The 23,393-nt window shown below is 36.3% G+C and overlaps 1 protein-coding gene across 3 annotated transcripts in view; it reads left to right on the forward strand.

Annotated features, from left to right (window-relative positions):
• The window catches only part of LOC145671017 (uncharacterized), a 33,463-nt gene extending 23,807 nt beyond the window's left edge, over positions 1-9,656 (forward strand). For all 3 annotated transcript variants that reach the window (XM_081739673.1, XM_081739672.1, XM_081739674.1), the window contains 2 exons: positions 4,090-4,335; positions 8,454-9,656. In XM_081739673.1, coding sequence (XP_081595799.1) covers positions 4,090-4,335; positions 8,454-8,595 — 388 coding nt within the window. In that variant the 3' untranslated portion in view covers positions 8,596-9,656. The remainder of the gene's footprint in view (positions 1-4,089; positions 4,336-8,453) is intronic.
• Positions 9,657-23,393: the final 13,737 nt, after the last annotated feature.

Below are 23,393 nucleotides of genomic sequence, written 5' to 3' on the forward strand. Positions count from 1 at the left end.
TTTGAGCCCCCCGGAGTCTGTGGGCCCTCCCGCACGGTAAGGTCTGCGGGGCCGTTAGTACGCCTCTGGGCCCGTTTCATACATGACAAATTAATTAAGGGGACAATATTGACAAATCTCAAAGCCATACGAATAAATTATTTCTAGGGCCTCTAATGGTAGACATTTTTTTTACTGAAATGGGCCTACGACTCATTTTTGTTTTATTAACCTTTTGTGTGCTGTTTGATGCTTCTGTTTGTGCTGTTCTGTGATGCTTGTGCTGATGTTTATGTAATGTAGTGAATCTGTTTGATGCTTCATTTATAGTTTCATGTTCGTATCGTATATGGAGTAAGAAAATTTTGTCTTAAAATAGGTCCCCCTCGAACGGTGAGGAGCTTCCCTGGGGGACAGTTGCCGCTCCCCCCCCACAAGTTACGGACCTGGTTTTGTTTATTACTTCTACTAGGCCGATATTATGTTTGAAGACCAGTGAATATTTATATGTGAAATTATATTTTTCGTTTAATGTTCTGAAGATACTTTATGACAGGGATGTTCATCGATGCGAAGGTTTTGAAAGGCTCCAAAACGTAAGATAATTTCTTATTCTAAGGATTTTTCAGCATTATCTGCAGTAATCGAACTTACAATCTTCGTGATATCTTGTTGCTACTTCTACAACCACTAAAATATGCTTAATTTTGCCATCCAGTTATGGAAATGGTCCAACGGCGTCAAATTGCCAAGAGTGCGAAATAATTTCCACTTTGTAGTGTAGTAACTAGGCTAGTGTTTTCTCCGAGAGTTTTTAAGCTTCTGACAATCTGAACATATCTCGCTTTTTGTGTCAAAAAGGATTTCATGTTGGACTTGTAGTATTTTTTTTGAAACGGTGCGTCATTTTTATGTGAAGTCAAAATGTGGCGCCGTGAGTTTTTCATGTATTCGTTCAAACCATTCATTGGCAATTGATTTGGGAATACAAAGTAGTTGAAGTATGCCAAATTCGGGATGTTTTTGAATCCTATTTAGTAAATTGTCTTTTAAACGTAAAAAACGAGCTGAACTAATGTGAGAGGCTGCTTCAGGATCTCGAGTTAATGCAGGTGCAGTTCTGGTTAAATGTCGTTGGGCATTTGATGCCAGTCAGTGGTCCTTACGCCAAGCTGTTGTACGTGGTGACCTGCTCTATATATTTTCGAATACTTTCGCCCTCCTGTAATCTTGCCCACAGGCGCGAAATCACAGTACAAGCCACATTCAGCTCTGTACGCACAGCCAGTGGCGGATACACAAATTGTTTTTTTTTGGGGGGGGGGGTGGAACAAAATAATTTACAAAAGTAATGGAACTTATTTTTGGTGCTTAAATTTGATTGCAATGTATAATACACTTGCATATATTTTAAAATAGGCTAATTCATGAAACCAAAGAAGTGGCATTACCTGATGTTCTACCTCATCTATTTAAAAAGTTTATTTTGTTAATATTGTTACATTGTTCAATGTATCATTGTAATATTTTTCTGTATTCTTAATGAGCTTGGATTAAAAAGAAATCTTCGGGACATACAGTACATAAAATACTTTGTAATAAAGAATACATATCACAAACTTCACCTCAAAACACAACTAAAAAATACAATATATATATATATATATATATATATATATATATATATATATATATATATATATATATATATATATATATATATATATATATATATCTTTGCTTCAGTCATACAGAAATTGCAATCTTCTAGAATGTTTCTGGGCGAAGAGTTCTACTACTTCAGACACATCAATTGTAATATCTTTGCCAATATTTATTAGGGCTAACCTACTAAATCTGCCATGACCCATCATTGTTCTCAGATAGGATTTTACCAATTTTAAAGTAGAAAAATTTCTTTCTGCAGAAGGAAGATTTTACGACGATGACTTCATGCAATCGTGTCGTAAATGCTGGAATCAAACTAAACAAAGGCATCACTTTTGAGTTTGTTAAAGCAAATCTTGAGGTCAGTTCACTTATGAGGTGATATATATATATATATATATATATATAAAATACACACATTTATGTTGAAATATTCATGTGGGGTATGTGCTTCTACATTTGAGCGGTGAGTTTGGCGTTTTATGGTCCTAGGAAATGATGTGATATCGACGTCATGGGAAATAGCAACCTCTTCGACCTTATTAAAGGTCTTACTGTAATACGGCCATTTTAGTACAGAACGAAAATCCGCAGAATCACCCAATGTACTTCGAGACATTAGTACAAAAGTTCTTCAGTTAGAATCACCAAATAAAAGTTCTCTTCTGTGGTTGTCTGTTTACAACTTAGTTCGCGATTTGGCTGTTAAGGGCATCGGCATTCGTAATTGAAAAGATCAGCAGTTAATGTCTAAAGACAAACAGAAGAGGAAGTCTCGATCATCAATTTCCATAATTCAGATGAAAACTTATTTATTATTTCAACAAAATGCTCAGCATTTTTAGTGTGAATGACTTCAAATTCTTCTTGCTCTGATATTATTTTTTGGGGGGAAGGGGTTTCAGCCCCAAAGCCCCCCTTTAAATCCGCTACTGCCCACAGCTGCCATTTCTAGCTTTCCGATGATACAACCACACGTAATATCCAAATGACTTCTTTGTGTTATCCTCTATGCTTCTTATGCACGTATTTGATGTATACTTATCAGACGAAACACTCTACTCTACACTGGGGGGGGGGGGGAACGAGGGCTCAGTGGTAGAGCATTATCTCTGATGTGTGGGATATCTGGTTCGATCCCCGGATAAGTAAATTTGTGGTGGACAACATCGTGTTCGTGGGTTTTCTCCACTCACTTTCTCATTTCACCAATGTTTTCACCATTAATCAGCTTCATCGTCGCCAATTGCTTGCTTTAATCATTGTCTCCGTTAGCCTAAAGGGAATAATTGTGGCACGTTAAACTAAAAAAAAAAAAAAAAAAACTTTTCATTTCTAGTCTACACTTCAACACACTGTATACGTCTAACACTTGTCTACCAAATTGGGCTTGAACGTACCATCGGCCGATGATTAATTATGGTCGAAAAGGGCACTTGGTTGTCGCGCACGTAGTCTCAATTTGTATGCGATATGGTATGGTTTTAGGGATGCGCACGAGACGAGTCGAGACAGGATTTTCCTGACAAAATTCGAGTCGAGACACGGCTCTTCCAATAGAAAAATATACATTTTTCGAGTCGAGACATCACTTTTACAGCACATTTTCAAGACGAGACAGTCACAAATCTTGTCTCGTGCGCATCCCTATATGGTGTTTTTTGGCATTCAGAAAACCATTTTGTATCATGATGTTTCAGTGTTGCGAAAAGAAAGAAAAGCGAATTCATTAGCATCTGAACATTAGCGTATTATTGAGAAGAAAGACTGAGAAAGGAAGCATATTTTACTATTAAAATTAAGATACACAGTTTATATATATATATAAAAGTATCTGACGAAGATTAATGGTAAGCCACCAAATGATAATTGAGTATTTTTAGTTAAATTAACACTAGCTATGTACACTCATGTCCAAAATGATTGTCACATATCGATAACTGTCTTCTTGTAAGAATATAATTTGATAATAATTTTGCAGGGTACTTTTAATACTGATAGTATGTGTACAGGTATAATCGGGAAATGTATATTTGTGGTAAATTTCACAGAGAAAAAATTATAAATACGAAAATTAGACTGAGTAAAACAAAATATTGCTAAATGGACAAGAAAGTTTTATTTTCGTTTTATTGTTCTTATTTACTGCTCTTTTAACATGAAATTTGCCACATACATGTATTTGCCGATTATGCACATACTAACATTATAAGAAATACTGGGCGAATTCGTTATCAAATTATATTCCTACAACAACATATTTGTTGACATGCAACAATAATTTTGGACATGAGTGTACATAATCTTCGTTTAACCTAAAAATAGAGAGATAACTGTTTTGTTTTAGTGTATGCACATCATAGAAGCTTAAGCAAATTGCGTAAGTTAATAGTTATCACATATATAAGCTTCACATGTTAATTACATATCAATTATTTTCAGATTTGATGGAATATATTTCAAGAATAGGATTATGGGTGTGGAGATTGGACTCATTTTTATACTGATGGTTACTATTCCGATGTGCCTGATGGATATCATTTGTATTATCATGATCTATCAAATGCTGTGTCGATATAGATTGGGCCATGGATGGAAGTTTTTCCTTACTACAATGTTTAATATTGTATTCAGCTGTCTGGTCCTTGTTTGTTTGTTTGCAACGATCAAAGCTAACGTAGACTTGATGTATGTATATTTTGTATTTAGTATAGGTTTAAAAAATATATCTGTCTCATGAGGTTAATTTTAAATTCTTTACAAGTAGCTTGTCTGGCACTATTACAAGTATGTGTGTCACTGTTAAAAAATATTTTCGTCATTGCTATGATCATGTGTGTCACTGTTTGGAGTATGTGCGTTACTGTTACGAATATGTGTATCACTACTGGAAATATGTGCTTCCCTATTATGAACATGCGTGTTTTTGTTAGGAGTAGATGTGTCACTGTTATGACATGTGTGTCATTGTTATGAGCATTTGTGTAACTCTTAGGAGTTCGTGTCCCATTGTTAGGAATATATGCGTCATCGTTATGAGCATGTTTATCACTGCTGGAAATGTATGCGTCACTTATAAATATGCATGTCACTGTTAGGAGTATGGGTGTCACTGTTAAGAATATTTTCATAATTGCTATGAGCATGCGTGTCACTGTTGTGAGTATATGCGTCACTATTGTGGGCAAGTGAATCACTGCTAGAAATATATACGTCAGTATTAGGAACATCCTGAAGTACTTTTTCCACTTAGATATACTCATCACACAAGGGACGTATGCGAAACGTGACAGCTAGATATTTATGAAAATTGGCACCCTGACTAATCGAGAATCGCTAATTATAGTGGTGATAGTCATTCGGTGCGAAAATGCCTTGTTTACCCCTACATATAATACTTATACCAAACAGTGACCGGGTGAGGCTGTGCCGACTAATACCCCCAAAACGCCGGAAAACACAGAAAAAAAAAGGTATGCAGGTAAGCTGAACCCAACCGGAGGGGGACACGCGACCAAGAACCCGCCAGTAGTGTCACGCAAACAGTGTTGCCATTCTAATAAAACTTATAGCTTTTCAAATAGAATCTGCATCATTTTATAGGATTAAAACAATTGGCTTAAAACGTGAAATAAAATAAGCAAAAAGTGAGTTATCAGTGTTGCCAAATATGGGAGATATGAGGCTCTGAATTTGAGAAATTTTTGGGGTCCGTACAATGAAACGAACAAATCTATAACAACAACAAGACTACAGAAGGACCAAATGTACAGTAGGGAGTAATCACAGCATGCACATTATCCAGTGACTAACGGGCTGGATACGTCATGTCGAGTGTGCAGCTTTGGCGAGAAATGATACGTATTTTGCCATGTTATCACTGTGTTTTTTCTGTTGTATATATTGGTGTATTATATTAAAATATTTTGCACGTGTATATTACTGGTAACCTGAATGTAGTGTGTTTTAACTTCATCATCGTTGTCTCACATGCTAACAATACGTTTTCTATGCTCTTGACTGACACTTATCACAGTTCATTAATGTTTGCGAATCGATACTGACATACTTTCTTGTTACAGATTTGTTACCTTTCGTGCCACTGCTTTTCTGTATTCTTTTCAGGCGCTACGCTCTCGTTTCTGTGGTTTGGATGGCATGCAGGATTTTATACATTGTTGCAACGCAAAGACAGTATGTTTTATAGTTCTCGGTAACGGTTCGAGATATCGATACCACACAAACGCCATTGGAATTAATGCGCTGCTGCTGGAGTTGTTGTTCACATTTCCACATAATGTCTCATGAAACTTCTCTCTACGGCAACACTACTATGTGCCATTTTTGGGTGAATCCTGTATCAAGCCCGTTAGTCACTGAATGCTGTGCATGCTGTAGTTTAATCTCTACTGTACATTTAGTCCTTCTGCAGTCTTCTTCTTGTTGTACATTGTGCATTTCTCTGTACGGACCCCATAATTTTTCAACTTTAGAGCACCATATCTTCCTTATTTGGCAACAATGATAGTTCACCTTTTGCTTGTTTTTTTTTCAGTTTTATGCCAATTGTTTTAACGCCATAAAATGGTATACGTTCTATCTGAAAAAACATAAATTTGTATTGGGATGGCAACACTGTTCGTGTGACACTACTGCCGTGTTCGCGTCACGCGTTCCGCTTCTGTAGTTATCGCTTTACCTGCATACATTTTTCATTTTCTGGCTTTATCTGTTTTTTTTTTGGGGGGGGGGGTATAACTTGGCACAGTCTCACCCGGTCACTACTTGATATATGTATTTTACGTAGCAAGTAAACAAGGCACTTCCTCACCCAGTGACTATCACCACGATAATTAGCAATCCACAATTAGTCAGGGTAGCAATTTTCATAAATATTTAGCTGTCACGGTTCGCATACGTTCCTTGTCAGGTAAGTAAACGGAAACAAATGAAAAAGGAAGGGAAATGGAGGCCTTCCGGGAAATGGGACATGGGAAATGGACCCATGGACAGAAAAACGTTGACAAATTCACCAGTGTTCAGAAGATGCTGTCTACAATGCAGTGAGCAGAGTGGATCGGTAGGTCAGAGTGAGTCAGTCGGTGGGTCACAGTGGGTAATGGTAAGTGGTGGGTCACACGAGATCACGGTAGGTGGTGGGTCACAGTGGGTCATGGTGGGTGGTGGGTCGCAGTGGGTCACATACTGTTGATCCACGACCCACTGACCCACTCAGAAAAGTTGACTCACTGACCCACCGACCTACCGACTCACTCCATCTCTGCTCTATTGTATACGGATTGGTAGAATATTAATTTCCTTATAACAAAAATGTTTTAGAAGTTGCAAGAAATGTTTCATTTTAGAATGGATTCTGAATTCTTAAGAGCATGCGACCTGCAGCTTTATCTACCTATTAAGACCTAATTTGTTGATTCAAATACACCTGGTTTCAATATTTGTTCCGCAGAAACGGTAAAAAAAAAAAAAAAAAAAAAGTTAAGCGTACACACTATAGTGAATAAATCAACTTTCAGATATACGACCGATTACAGTTTCTGCAGGTAGGCGCATGAGTAAAACCAGCAGTGCCCTAGTTCGGAGGCTGCAGAGGACTCATCCAAATTTGAAACATTATAACGGGAAGGGGACCGCGGTGGCTCAGTGGTAGAGCGTTCACCGCTGATACGTGGAGTCCCTGGTTCGAGCCAAGTTGACCTTTTGCTGGACAAACACCGTATGCGTGGGTTTCCTCGGGGTTCTCCCGTTTCCTCCCACTTTATTCATTTCTCATCATTACCATCTCCTTTAGCTTAGCCGGCATAACCGTGGGACGTAAAACTTAAAGATTTCATTACATTACATTATAACGGGATTGTCTAATTTACTGACCAAAAATTTTTCTTGGTCAGCCCCGAAATTACGACGACCATCAACTTCAAATTTGGCGAAAATATATCAGTTAATATCACCAGTATATCCACAAAGTTTCATTGACATATCACAATATTTATCATATATCTATATAAAAAAATCACTTAAAATTTTTGATACAAGTTAACCACCGCTGAACGGCAACCGGCTTCAGATTTGGCGAAAATATATAATTTAATATTATCGATTTATACACCAAATTTCATTGAGATATCACAATATTGAGATTTTTGATATATCATATATATCAAAACTGCAATTGAAACTGTATCTAATGCAGGGGCGTACGCAGGGGGTGGGTCCTGGGAGTTCGGACTACCCCCGAAATCCCGACTTTTTTGTAAATGTAGTCTACTTTTAGGGGCAATTTTAGAAATTTTCATATAATTTAGCCTCAAATTGTATTTGGATCCCCAAAAACGCTTTAAACCCCTCCCGAAATAAATTCCTGCGTACGTCCCTGATCTAATGTTTCAAGAATTTTCTAATAAAGAATAAAAGGCAAGGCTTACTGTAAACTTTCAAAAATATATACAGAATAGTTTATTTATTTTTATAGGTAAAAAAAACTAGGGCCCTATATTAGCCACTGTAAATGACCAACATATTATTAATTCGTTAATACGTCTAATAGTAAAAATCGGATAATCCAAAGTATCCATGAGTCTGTAAAATAGCTTAGAAAAGAAAAGCAAGAAACGAAATGCATTAGAAAGATTAATAATAATAATATAAAAAAAACAGGTCCTCTATTGATTATGACACTCTTTTACACTTCAATAATACACGTTTTTAGTAATTTTTTTCTTGCTTGCAAATTTTATTTTGTCACTATTAATAGTGCCTCTCATTTTTTCTCTTCCTTGTTTTAGGATGAAACTGGTGCCAGAAATATTTAATTATGCCATAAACCACAGCAACCGTCCTGTATGCCAGAAATTAGTCATGTGTAAGGCAGGCTTAATCAACGCTAGGAATATAACCATCGCCAATCAAACGGAAATAAACGCTTAACACCGATTGATTCCTATTTTACATGCTGCTTTTTTTTTTTTTTTTTAAAAAAAAAGGCATATTTGTTATGTTACCTGAAAATTTCTGATTAAGTCCTATTATAAATGATACAAAGTTGTTTGCAGCAGCGTGTATATCAGATCTACAACTTACTGCTATGGAACGGATCATGAAACGGGAGAAGGTAAATTTGCAAATTTCTATGTGGCTAGTAGGACTACTGAACGCCCTTTAAGAAAAAAAAAAGAAAAAAAAAGAAAAAAAAATGGAAAAGCATGTTTGTCATTTTGCCTGAAATTTTCTGTTTAAATTAGATTAAATAGTAAAAGATACATTGTTCAAGTTTTTTTCCATGCGTTTAAATCAGGTTTACGACTTCTTGTTATGCAACAATTAATATAGTATTACGGAAACGTAAAGAACTTCGAGTTGATCGAAATTTTTATAATTTCGAAGATCAAACTTCAACATTATTTTAATGGATAATAATGTCACCTTGGAAAAACCAAGGAACAGAAATAAGTTATTATTGGTATGGTTACATACTTGAAGAAGGATACCAGAAAACCCAAACAATTATCACATTTGCACAAAACAAAATGTTTTTGTTATATAATTGTTAGGGTTTTCTTGTGTCCTTTTTCAAGTATGTAACCATACCAATAATAACTTATTTCTGTTCCTTGGTTTTTCCAAGGTGACATTATTATCCATTAAAATAATGTTGAAGTTTGATCTTCGAAATTATAAAAATTTCGATCAACTCGAAGTTCTTTACGTTTCCGTAATAATAGCAACAGAAGGTAAAGCTGGAAGTTTCTGCGTGCCTAACAGAACATTTAACGCTCCTAAAGTTACCAAAAGTTAAGAAAAAAAGAGTTGACTATAACATACGTTTTACTTTGTCAAACATTTTCAGGCTAAATGATGTTATTTCATGCAGTATCTTAATTATTGAGGTAGTATCTTGTAATAGAATAGTAATTATGCAAAAGAATGCCTTACTTTTCTTTCTTGTGTCTGTAATCTTATGTAATCTGTTCTAAATAAAGCAAATAGAAAATGTATGCTGTGTAAATATAATTTTAAAACAAATTACCTTTTACATATAGAACGTGTTTTCGGAATGACGTTAACAAATATGATTCATTTGCGTAAAAGTCTGAAAGAGCTTCTCATTAATAGATTGTAACATATATTTTCTCGAAAGTTGCGCTAACACATGTTAATCAATTAAACAATAGGTTATACGGTATATTTTTATTCTCAAATGTTTCATTCATTGGAAGCAGCAATTATATTAGAACTGAGCAACATGCTTTTAATACAATTAAGCTTTATCAATCTAATATATGAAATTGAAAGTGATTATAGGCCTATTTGTGATTTCATATCTCTTGAACCACCCGACCGATCTCAATCAAAATTTCAACAGAGATGAAGTTCGGACCTGGGATGGTTTTTTATTATTTCACTTTGACGGTGCAGCTTCGGGGAGAACGCGGAGAGGAAATATTAAAAAAAAAAGATTGAAAATGACCGATATTAGTGTCGAATCCCTAATTTCTGAAGTCGTTGAGATGAACAGTGACACTTCCGATGCCGTTTAAATCCAAATTCAACCTCACAACTTGGAAAAGGGACTGATATATATAAATGTTTGAAAATGACTGATATTAGTGCTAAATCCATAGTTTTTGGGGTCGCTGAGATGAACAGTGACACTTCTGGTGCCGTTTAAATCCAAATTCAGCCCCCATGGCCCTTTTTGTCCAAAAAGAAACAAATTCTTCCCTTGCGAAGAATGGGCGATCTGGTAGTACTCATTAAAAAGAATTATCAAATTAGTGCATGGGTACATTTTCCATACCCCCTTTTTTTTAAAAAAAAAATGACTAAATTATTCGGCTTTTTGTGGCTATAATAATAATAATAATAATAATAATAATAATAATAATAATAATAATAATAATAATAATAATAATAATAATAATAATAATAATAATGCTTTTTCTAAAAGTGCACACGGCTGACATTATTTTCTGAAGTTTTTAAGAAATTGCAAGTTTTCTATTTGTTTCTTGCAAAATAATAATAATAATAATATTTGTTGCTGCCCCAATTCGATTAAACTTGCTTTATTTTAGCACCAAAACTTTGTGTGATAAATAGTCCAAGAAATTAAATTATTTCTTTATTCTGTTAAGGCACTGGATTTCTTTAATACTTATCATTTATTAGCTGTAATTGCGAAATCACATCCTTCTAAGATGGCGGTCTCACTTATAATTTTATCTTAACAGCCTAAATGTACAAATATGGCCACAACATTTTACAGCATAAATGCTTAGGTCTGTCTATCAATAAATAAGATATTTTACGTAATGGACCATTATCCTTTATAACACATACATATTATTGTTACATTCTCTATCTTTATTTATTTATTTATGACAGTGGCGTATTTACGATTTTGTTTCTGGAGGGGCATTGCTAACTTTCGGGGGGAACTTTGCCTGGAAATGTGAAAATTCTGCAAGATATTTCATTTACTTTACTATACTAAGTAAGATTTCGGGGGGGGGGGGAACTTAAGCCCGGAAGCCACCCCCCTAAATACGCCACTGATTTATGATATTAATTTTTCTATTTAAATTGATAATCAGAATAGACCAAGAGTATATTTGATGCATTTAAAAAGTAAGACGATCAACAGATGACGACCCTACCTACTATTATTTTTCACTTTTTTAAATTTTGATGCTTACCTTGGACCCAATTAAAATTTCTAAAATAAGTGTACATGCTAAAAGTTAAGATACCTTTATTTCCCAGAAAGAGCTGCTACCTCCTGACGAGATTACTCTAGCGTTAAATGAAATACAATATAAAGGTTTATAATAGAATGGGTCGAGAGATATCCCGTTTCAGAAGCACAACCTTCAGAAAATGTGTTTAAGTGAAGTTCTGTACATTATCTGAAATTTTTCTTTTAAATATTTAAAACAAAGGCATAATTTAAATTCAATGCGAAAATTTTGGCATTATGGTAATCTTATATTATGCCAGAACATTTACCATCAAGTGTGTAGTTTTGTTTAGGTCAATGCTGTCGTCTATCAATTAATATATGCCTAATCTTTGGACAATATTAAACAAAAGCTTAAAGGTAATCATAAGTCTCGGTTATAACTCGTTAATCATACTATATGATACTGACATCTTGTTAGTGTCATAATGAAATTTTGGTGCTGGTTTAGCTTTGGCACACCACATTTTGGAAGATTTATATGGAAGATATTTTATTTATATATTTTATTAAATAAGTGCAGTCTTGTTGAGCAGTGTGTTTATTTTTCCAAGTGCTTTACGGTGGATAAAATAAGTGAGTGCATATGAAAAATGACTCTGTTAGATGTTATTTTCCGCCGGCGGTGTATTTCTGCATAGTGTACAGAAGGTATATTTTATGTTTACACGTGGAACGTTACTAGTACAAAGCCATGACAAGTGCTATTCAAACTCGTATATTTTCCAAAATCCACTTCTTTTTCACTATCCTAGCTTATGCGTGTACCTACCATCGTTGACGCGCCTGTTCTCTTCGAACGCATCCCCGTGCTACCGCTCGGGTCCATTAGCTTTGCCCTACCTTGACTCATTTAGATAGCATTCGTGCTTTTTAGTCGCCACCTAGCACAGGTTGATTTGTGCTTTTGCACTGTAGTTCTTATCCCGTACATCCAGATCCTGTATTTATACGCAAATCGAAAAGGAATTTAACTTTTCAAGAATTATCTCTGGTGGTCCTCTTGAATTTTATCTATGCCAAGTAGAGATGCAAAAAAGACGGCTTTTTTGAATCGATGGTTTTTTCCACATAAAAAGCCGGCTTTTTTGGGGAAAAAAACGAGAATTTTGGAAATTTTGGCTTTTTTCATTTTCATGATTTTTCTATCTAAATAGCTTTCTTATAGTATATTCTATACTTAGATAAGAATTCCATGACCTAAATGCCATATTTCGCTCTAAAATTCACCATCAAGATGGATGGAGCACATGTTTTACGAATTAAAGCTAACATGAAGAATGTAGTATTTGAGGGCAATTTTAGAGGCTATTTAACTTTATTTTAACTTTTGAGTTATCGATATTTTTTCTTCTCGATATCATTTCAGTTTGTCGTCTGTTTCATTTCTAAGAGCTTAGTACTCTAGCTTCTAACGCAGAAGTTAAACTTACGTTTTTCTATATATCCGTCAAAGCGTACGTTTTTCAATATATCCGTCTAACCGTACTTCCACATTTCTGTTATACTGTAGCTGTGCAACGATTTAGCAATAATTTTCCGGATACAACCTTGAATATTGATTTATACAAATAATCAGTAGCGGATTTAGAAACGTACTTTGGGACGGGTTTCTCTGATTGTTTCATTTTCTAAAATCTCCTAATTTTATTTGGGAGGAGCTTGAAGTTTATGAGTACAGGCATAACTAATACTATATTTCATTTCGTTTATATATTTAGCGATAATCTTCAGGATACAACCTTGAAGATCATTTTATACTGAGAATCAGTGACGGATTTAGAAAAGTATTTTGGGAGGGTTATTTTCTTACTAATGTTTAGTTTTTCTAAACATTCGTAATTTTTATTTGACGGCAGCTTAAAGTTTATGAGTAAAGGCATAACTAATAGATATTTCGTTTGTTTTAGACATTCCGTAATTTTGGGGAACAGGCTTCAGTCCGAAAGACCGCCCCACCTAACCCTCGCAAAACCGTCACTGCTTTTAATTAGTAATAATAACGATTTAAAAACAATAAGAAATGAAGTCAGCCAACTCACAGTACACGCACTATTTCTACTTCATAGATGGAATGAAGAAAAGTTTTGTCAGTATGGTCGAATGCTGAGTTGAATTCCGGACTTCTCGATAGAAGCGCAAAAGCTCCAGTCAATCATGTTTGTTGTGCAGTTGTATTTATCTTAACTTAAATATATTCCGTAGTCCTTTTTTTTTGTGTGTGTGTGTGTTGGTGGGGTGGGGAGAGTTCCATAATGATATGAAGGGTGTGAGCCAAGAACATGGTAACTAACAAATTTTCAATTGCTGAGTTACGCAGCATCAGGTAGGCAGCAACGCATACCGCTTCGTTTAATCCCTCATGTATAGACTTATGTGAAAAATCAGCTTTCCGACTTTCAAAATGGATTGTGCAGCAGAAAATTTCTAATTTCTTAAAATAGTAAAATTATGGGTTACCATGTTCTTATCCCACACCCTTCATATGTTGAATCCCTCTTGTTAAAAATACAGAAAACTTGAGGACTGAATAAACCGTGATGGTGCTTATATAAAACTGTAGAATTTCAAGAATATACAAAAACCAAAAGTTCTAGGTGTGTAGCCTTTAAGTGTATCATATAAATCTAAGTATTTTTCTTATGTTTTATCTTAATTTTATTTTGTTCCAAAAAGAGGGTATAGAATATTTTGAAGTAAAAATACTACATAGAATTTTGTTACTTATTTGAGTATTTTTTTAAAAGAAGTATTTACTTTTAGGGTTGGCTGGTTTACACCAGCTGTTTTTCTTCTTTTTTTTAAATAAACAACTGATTTAAACCGAAAAAAAATAAAAGGTACGTAAAATGCGAATCGTGTGAACTTCATGGTGACGTTTCCATATATCAAACCATCTGCATTAGTTTTATTTCCTTTTCACCTTTTAATCAAGGTGTCCCATGTTCAATTCTCGGTCGAACCACAACCCTTCTTTCATGCGTAAACAAAGTAGCGGTTCGGATGTCACTTTAAGCGAAAGTCTTCTCCTTGATAACCTCGGTATTACGTAAGGATGTTAAGCCTGAACATACGAAACGAAACTAAATTGTATATTTCTGCATGCCTGAATGCCTGTTGTTTTATAAAGAAGCCAAGGTTGCTTAAATATACTGATATAAATTGACAAAATTTATCGATTGCCTACGTAGCTTCCAACATTAGCTTGGATTGTACTTTCAATGATATGTACGCACTAAATTTGTAATTTAATACCTCAGTTTTAGCGTGCTGATTATGATACGTTGACCTTAAAATTTTACATGCAAAGCAATAACAGTTTTTTTTTCGTTATTGTTTTACATTTAGAGTAATGACGGGATTTTCCCGATGGCTAGGGCGGGAGTTTCTCAATTTAAGAAATTTACTGACCGGACTTTTTAAAGCTTCTTGTGGGCTTTACATTTGATCAAAAGTATTAGAAGAATATACTTATACTAAACGCAATGTTAATTTCAGAGCCGGATCACAAGCGCATTACTATACATATTGGCGCGTGAACCTTTTCACAGGGAAGCCTTTGCTAGTGTATTTTGGTTTGCACCGTCTGCTTGGTTGGTTCTCAACCACCAGTTGTTTCGACTGGAGCTGCTCTGGGTCTCGGCTGATTTGCGCGGATCGGTGATTTCTCGTCCATTTCCTGCCGCTAACGAAAAATATACTTCTTGGCCTATTTGTTTTTAATAATTCATTAAGACACGACAATAGGAATAAATGTATTGGAAGTTCGTACGTGATTTATTTGCATTCCTCACAATTAACACCCGAACGCATGAACACTATTTTGCGTATTCATTTCGGACGAGCAGAAACCCTCCCACACAATAAATTAAAATTACGATTTTTTAAAAGCACTGTAATTCTACGTTGGTAGTGAGTAAAGCAGCAACGACCCGGCGACAATCACATCAATTTTTTCTTCAACAGTTTTGTGTTATTTTTCTCTAAGTCGAGCGTACACATTGATGAAAACTTACTATACGTGATTGAAGAGGTTTTTCTTTCTCATGTTTGCTATAATACTGAGATGATTTTTTTTTCTAGCCCAAGGCTAGCCCCACCCAAGGGTTACGCCCTCGACTCGGGAAGAGGTAATCGGGAAAATGGAAGATGGACTACTTTTGTTGGGATAAGTGATATTGGTTTATTTATTTATTCAGTTATTTATTAACATTTAATTGTCCTTGGATTTTATGATCTTGTGATCATAAACATTAGCATAGGTAGGTATGAAATTATTATATGGTATGAAAGTAATGAGTACGTGCAATACACATCACAACACATAGGTGAGGTTAGAAAAACAAGTGAGGTTATCTTCTCGCCCCGGGGCAACGCGGGGCATTGATGTAAGACAGTTGGTGCCCTGTTAATACAATAGGATTACTGTGGATGATGTGATGGAAAGATGAAATGTGAATGAATATCGAGATGAAATGCATCGAGAAGAGGAATGTCGGGGTGATTCGGAGGGACAGTGTATCGATAAAGGGTAAAAAGCAGCGATAGAGGGGTGGGTCGTAATGGTGTGAGAGTAACGAAGTCGGCTGCAGTATATACTGTGTCCATGAGTAGAGGGTGGTTCATTGTCAGTCGATCAGTGATATATTTTAAGCGAAGATGTTCTATGTGGGAAAGAAGTGTGGGAAAAGTAATGCGACTATAGAGATCGGCAGTGGGGCTAGGTAAGGATATACGGTAAGCGATTCTGAAGGCATGACGTTCTAATATTTGTAGTTTTTTATAAAAGAAAGGTGCTGCAGGTATCCAGGCTGTGAAACCGTAAGTCAGTACTGGTCGGAGAAAGACTTTATACGTAGTGAGAACTGTAGAAGCTTTCAGACCCCAATTGGTGCCAGTCAAGCGACGGAGTAGGTTAATTCGGTTATAAGCTTTGGACAAAATAGATTTTAAATGAGGTCTCCAGGTGAGATGTTTGTCCAAGAGAAGTCCTAGATATTTGGCTGTGTTGGAAGTGTGAATTCTTGTTCCGTGAACGTAAACATTCAGCAGTGTTGGGTTGCGGTGGACCCTAGTGCGTTTGCCAGGAGGCACAAAAACAATTGCTTGAGTTTTGTCGGCGTTGATCTTAAGTCGCCATTTGGAACACCAGGATGTGAATAGATCGATAGCTTCCTGAAGATGTTTGTTGGTGTGCTGTATGGTTTTGCCAAGTGCCAAAAATGCAGTGTCGTCCACGTATTGAAAAGTGCTGATAGTTGCTGGAAGTGGTGGAATATCTGCCACATAGAGAAGGTAAAGAAGCGGAGATAAAGCAGATCCCTGTGGAACGCCTGAATGTAAAAAGACTGGATGAGATAATGCATTGTTAATGGAGATGTAGGCTATGCGTCCAGTGATAAAATTAAATATGAGTCGTATGTAGGTGAGAGGCAGATTTTATTTAGTAAGTTTGTAGACCAGGCCGTGGTGCCAAACAGTATCAAAAGCTTTCTCTAAGTCGAAAAGAACCAGACAAGAAGGTTTCGTGGAGAGAAATTGATTGTAAATATGGTTGACAAGGCGGAGTAGCTGATCATTTATACTGAATTGAGGGCGAAATCCGGCTTGATAAAGAGGCAACAGGCGATGATCGGTGCAGTAACGGTGGAGGCGAATAACGAGAATTCGTTCGAAGACTTTGCTGAGTGTACTGGTTAACTGAATGGGGCGGTAGGAAGATACAAGATTGGTAGGTTTGTGCGGTTTCGGAAACATTAAAGTTTTGGACATTTTCCATGTGATAGGAAAGAAACCTGTGCGGAGTATGAATGTGAACAGTATAGCTAGGAAATGAAGGACGCAGTAAGGGGCCTCTTTAATATGCCGGTAAGAGATATTGTCCATGCCAGGTGCACTGTTGCGCTTTCGTTTGGTGACAGTTAGAATGTTATCGACTGTGATCGGTGATGTAAGTTCTTGATTATGACCTAATGTGTGACTGAGTGCGGGCTGAAGATGTGGAGATTGAAAATCAATTCGATCGACGGGATGTCGAGGATAAGGATGTGTTAAAGGCGGTGTGAATATATCTTGCAGATAAGTAGCGAAAGCATTTGCCTTGTCGGTATCAGTTTGAAGCGGTTGATTATGAAGAAGAATAGGATATGTGGTGATACTACGTTTGCCGCTGAGTTGATTGAACCTTTTCCAGTACTGCGTTGGATGGGAAGTATCAGCTAGCGTATTACAAGTTTTAACCCACTGCCGATGTTTGTATGTTGTGATGTAATTGCTGACAACGCGTTGCATGTATCGGTGGTGAACTAATGATTCTCGGTTTCCTGTACGCTCGTAGTCTGAGATGATAATTCGGATTTATTCATGTTTTTAATTTCGCACTCAACGCCCTCGATTGTTTCAATTTCACTACACCCATGTACTCACACTAAGGTTACGTTTCCATTTTACATGAATCTTGTAGCTGTCTTAAAAAAAAAAGACTTTGCTACCCAATCTTTCTATCTACTGTTTAGATTTTACAACTTCTTGTAAGCAAGAAAGGTATCACCACCCATACAGCACTACACTCTAGTGGACAAAGAGTGAACCTCCTCATTAAAAACGTGTATTTTGGTGCACTTTACCTCCCTGTCCAAAAGAATCCGTTGTTTCGGAAGCGGCGAAACTGGTTTTTCCTTTATGTCAGCGGGAGGGCGATAGCAGGTAGCAAGCAAGACGTTCCAGAAAGTTGCACACTGTTCGATTCCTTGCAAGATGGAAAAAAATGTTTTATGATCGTTTCAAGACTGTGTACATGGCGAAATATGGTAGGATTTCACGACTTTTTCTTTTGACAGCTACAAGTTCTTCTAACGTGGCAACACATCTTTACGCACGCGCGCAGACAATATTTGGCAGAGCAGTGTTACCATCTGCACAAAAATTGCGTGAGTCCCATTCTTTCTTTTGTTTCATTTACCAGCAGGCAAAGAAGTTTCTTACTTGATAGCTCCTCTATTTAATTTATATACATAAAATATTAAACCATTTTTTTATCCACTGTGGACGTTTTCCAACATTGATCAATCAACTTATTTTACTGATTTTGTTTTTGATATAATATTTTTCAAATTTATAATCTTGCAACACTTGCAAAAGACTCGCATCGTAGCTGCCGGTGTAACCGGCAAAACGTACCTCCGCAAATAAATACCCCCCGGTATAATATGCCTAGGCAAAAAGTACCTCCTAATAAAAGACGGTCTCTTTTGATAAACAATATAATACTCATCCAAGGAATTCATATCTCCCATTCATATCAAAACAAAAACACATTGTCGGTACATCAAAGGTGGCTTATTGTTAACACCCAACCGGGGGATAATTATTGCCTAGGCAATTTATACCCCCTCCCATATTTCATTAAATACACATTGTCGGCACATCAAAGGTGGCTTATTGTTAATACACTACATAATACTCAACAGGGGGGTAATTATTGCCTAGGCAATTTATACCCCCCTCCCATATTTCAATAAATACACATTGTCGGCACATCAAAGGTGGCTTATTGTTAACACACTACATAATACTCTACAGGGGGGTAATTATTGCCTAGGCAATTTATACCCCCCTCCCATATTTCATTAAATACACATTGTCGGCACATCGAAGGTGGCTTGTTGTTAACACACTACATAATACTCAACAGGGGGGTAATTATTGCCTAGGCAATTTATACCCCCCTCCCATATTTCATTAAATACACATTGTCGGCACTTCAAATGTGGCTTATTGTTAACACACTAAATAATACTCTACAGGGGGGTAATTATTGCCTAGGCAATTTATACCCCCCTCCCATATTTCATTAAATACTAGTTGTCGGTACATCAAAGGAAGCTTAATAATAACACACTGCATAATACTCAACAGGGGGGTAATTATTGCCTAGGCAATTTATACCTTCCTCCTACATTTCATTAAACACACATTGTCGGTACATCAAAGGTGGCTTATTGTTAATACACTGCATAATACTCAACAGGGGGGTAATTATTTCCTAAGCAATTTATACCCTCTATCATATTTCATTAAATATACATTGTCGGTACATCAAAGGTGGCTTATTGTTAATATACTACATAATACTCAACAGGGGGGGTAATTATTGCCTAGGCAATTTATACCCCCCTCCCACTTTTCATTAAATACACATTGTCGGCACATCGAATGTGGCTTATTGTTAACACACTACATAATACTCAACAGGGGGGTAATTATTGCCTAGGCAATTTATACCCCCTCCCATATTTCATTAAATACACATTGTCGGCACATCAAAGGTGGCTTATTGTTAACACACTACATAATACTCCACAGGGGGTAATTATTGCCTAGGCAATTTATACCTCCCTCCCATATTTCATTAAATACACATTGTCGGTACATCAAATGTAGCTTAATAATAACACACTGCATAATACTCAACAGGGGTAATTATTGCCTAGGCAATTTATACCCCCTCCCATATTTCATTAAATACTAGTTGTCGGTACATCAAAGGAAGCTTAATAATAACACACTGCAATATACTCAACAGGGGGTAATTTTTGCCTAGGCAATTTATACCCCCTACCATATTTCATTAAATACACATTGTCGGCACATCAAAGGTGGCTTATTGTTAACACACTACATAATACTCCACAGGGGGTAATTATTGCCTAGGCAATTTATACCCCCTCCCATATTTCATTAAATACTAGTTGTCGGCACATCAAAGGTGTCTTATTTTTAACACACTACATAATACTCTACAGGGGGTAATTATTGCCTAGGCAATTTATACCCCCTCCCATATTTCATTAAATACACATTGTCGGCACTTCAAATGTGGCTTATTGTTAACACACTACATAATACTCTACAGGGGAGTAATTAATGCCTAGGCAATTTATACCCCCATCCCATATTTCATTAAATACTAGTTGTCGGTACATCAAAGGAGGCTTAATAATAACACATTGCATAATACTCAACAGGGGGGTAATTATTGCCTAGGCAATTTATACCCCCTCCCATATTTCAATAAATACACATTGTCGGCACATCAAAGGTGGCTTATTGTTAACACACTACATAATACTCTACAGGGGGGTAATTATTGCCTAGGCAATTTATACCCCCCTACCATATTTCATTAAATACACATTGTCGGCACATCGAAGGTGGCTTGTTGTTAACACACTACATAATACTCAACAGGGGGGTAATTATTGCTTAGGCAATTTATACCCACCTCCCATATTTCATTAAATACACATTGTCGGCACTTCAAATGTGGCTTATTGTTAACACACTACATAATACTCAACAGGGGGGTAATTATTGCCTAGGCAATTTATACCCCCTCCCATATTTCATTAAATACACATTGTCGGCACTTCAAATGTGGCTTATTGTTAACACACTACATAATACTCTACAGGGGAGTAATTAATGCCTAGGCAATTTATACCCCCATCCCATATTTCATTAAATACTAGTTGTCGGTACATCAAAGGAGGCTTAATAATAACACATTGCATAATACTCAACAGGGGGGTAATTATTGCCTAGGCAATTTATACCCCCTCCCATATTTCAATAAATACACATTGTCGGCACATCAAAGGTGGCTTATTGTTAACACACTACATAATACTCTACAGGGGGGTAATTATTGCCTAGGCAATTTATACCCCCTCCCATATTTCATTAAATACTAGTTGTCGGTACATCAAAGGAAGCTTAATAATAACACACTGCAATATACTCAACAGGGGGTAATTTTTGCTTAGGCAATTTATACCCCCTCCCATATTTCATTAAATACACATTGTCGGCACTTCAAATGTGGCTTATTGTTAACACACTACATAATACTCTACAGGGGAGTAATTAATGCCTAGGCAATTTATACCCCCATCCCATATTTCATTAAATACTAGTTGTCGGTACATCAAAGGAGGCTTAATAATAACACATTGCATAATACTCAACAGGGGGGTAATTATTGCCTAGGCAATTTATACCCCCTCCCATATTTCAATAAATACACATTGTCGGCACATCAAAGGTGGCTTATTGTTAACACACTACATAATACTCTACAGGGGGGTAATTATTGCCTAGGCAATTTATACCCCCCTACCATATTTCATTAAATACACATTGTCGGCACATCGAAGGTGGCTTGTTGTTAACACACTACATAATACTCAACAGGGGGGTAATTATTGCTTAGGCAATTTATACCCACCTCCCATATTTCATTAAATACACATTGTCGGCACTTCAAATGTGGCTTATTGTTAACACACTACATAATACTCAACAGGGGGGTAATTATTGCCTAGGCAATTTATACCCCCTCCCATATTTCATTAAATACACATTGTCGGCACTTCAAATGTGGCTTATTGTTAACACACTACACAATACTCTACAGGGGGTAATTATTGCCTAGCCAATTTATACCCCCCTCCCATATTTCATTAAATACTAGTTGTCGGTACATCAAAGGAAGCTTAATAATAACACACTGCATAATACTCAACAGGGGGGTAATTATTGCCTAGGCAATTTATACCTCCCTCCTATATTTTATTAAACACACATTGTCGGTACATCAAAGGTGGCTTATTGTTAATACACTGCATATTACTCAACAGGGCGGTAATTATTGCCTAGGCAATTTATACCCTCCTCCCATATTTCATTAAATATACATTGTCGGTAAATCAAAGGTGGCTTATTGTTAATATACTACATAATACTTTACAGGGGGTAATTATTGCCTAGGCAATTTATACCCCCCTCCCATATTTCATTAAATACACATTGTCGGCAAATCAAAGGTGGCTTATTGTTAACACACTACATAATACTCAACAGGGGGTTAATTATTGCCTAGGCAATTTATACCCCCTCCCATATTTCATTAAATACACATTGTCGGCACATCAAAGGTGGCTTGTTGTTAACACACTACATAATACTCAACAGGGGGATAATTATTGCCTAGGCAATTTATACCCCCCTCCCATATTTCATTAAATACACATTGTCGGAACATCAAAGGTGGCTTATTGTTAACACACTACATAATACTCAACAGGGGGGTAATTATTGCCTAGGCAATTTATACCCCCTTCCCATATTTCATTAAATACACATTGTCGGCACATTAAAGGTGGCTTATTGTTAACACACTACATAATACTCCACAGGGGGTAATTATTGCCTAGGCAATTTATACCTCCCTACCATATTTCATTAAATACACATTGTCGGTACATCAAATGTAGCTTAATAATAACACACTGCATAATAATCAACAGGGGGGTAATTATTGCCTAGGCAATTTATACCCTCCTCCCATATTTCATTAAATACTAGTTGTCGGTACATCAAAGGTAGCTCAATAATAACACACTGCATAATACTAAACAGGGGGTAATTATTGCCTAGGCAATTTATACCCCCCTTCCATATTTCATTAAATGCACATTGTCGGTACATCAAAGGTGGCTTATTGTTAACACACTGCATAATACTCAACAGGGGGGTAATTATTGCCTTGGCAATTTATACCCCCTCCCATATTTCATTAAATACACATTGTCGGCACATCAAAGGTGGCTTATTGTTAACAGACTACATAATACTCAACAGGGGTAATTATTGCCTAGGCAATTTAACCCCCCTCCCATATTTCATTAAATACACATTGTCGGCACATCAAAGGTGGCTTATTGTTAACACACTACATAATACTCTACAGGGGGTAATTATTGCCTACGCAATTTATAGCCCCTCCCATGTTTCATTAAATACACATTGTCGGCACATCAAAGGTGGCTTATTTTTTACACACTGTATAATACTCAACAGGGGGGTAATTATTGCCTAGGCAATTTATACCCCCCTCCCATATTTCATTAAATACTAGTTGTTGGTACAT

Source organism: Thermobia domestica, chromosome 15 (assembly GCF_964235325.1).
Source record: "Thermobia domestica chromosome 15, izTheDome1.hap1.1, whole genome shotgun sequence".
NCBI classification, from domain to species: Eukaryota; Metazoa; Arthropoda; class Insecta; order Zygentoma; family Lepismatidae; genus Thermobia; species Thermobia domestica.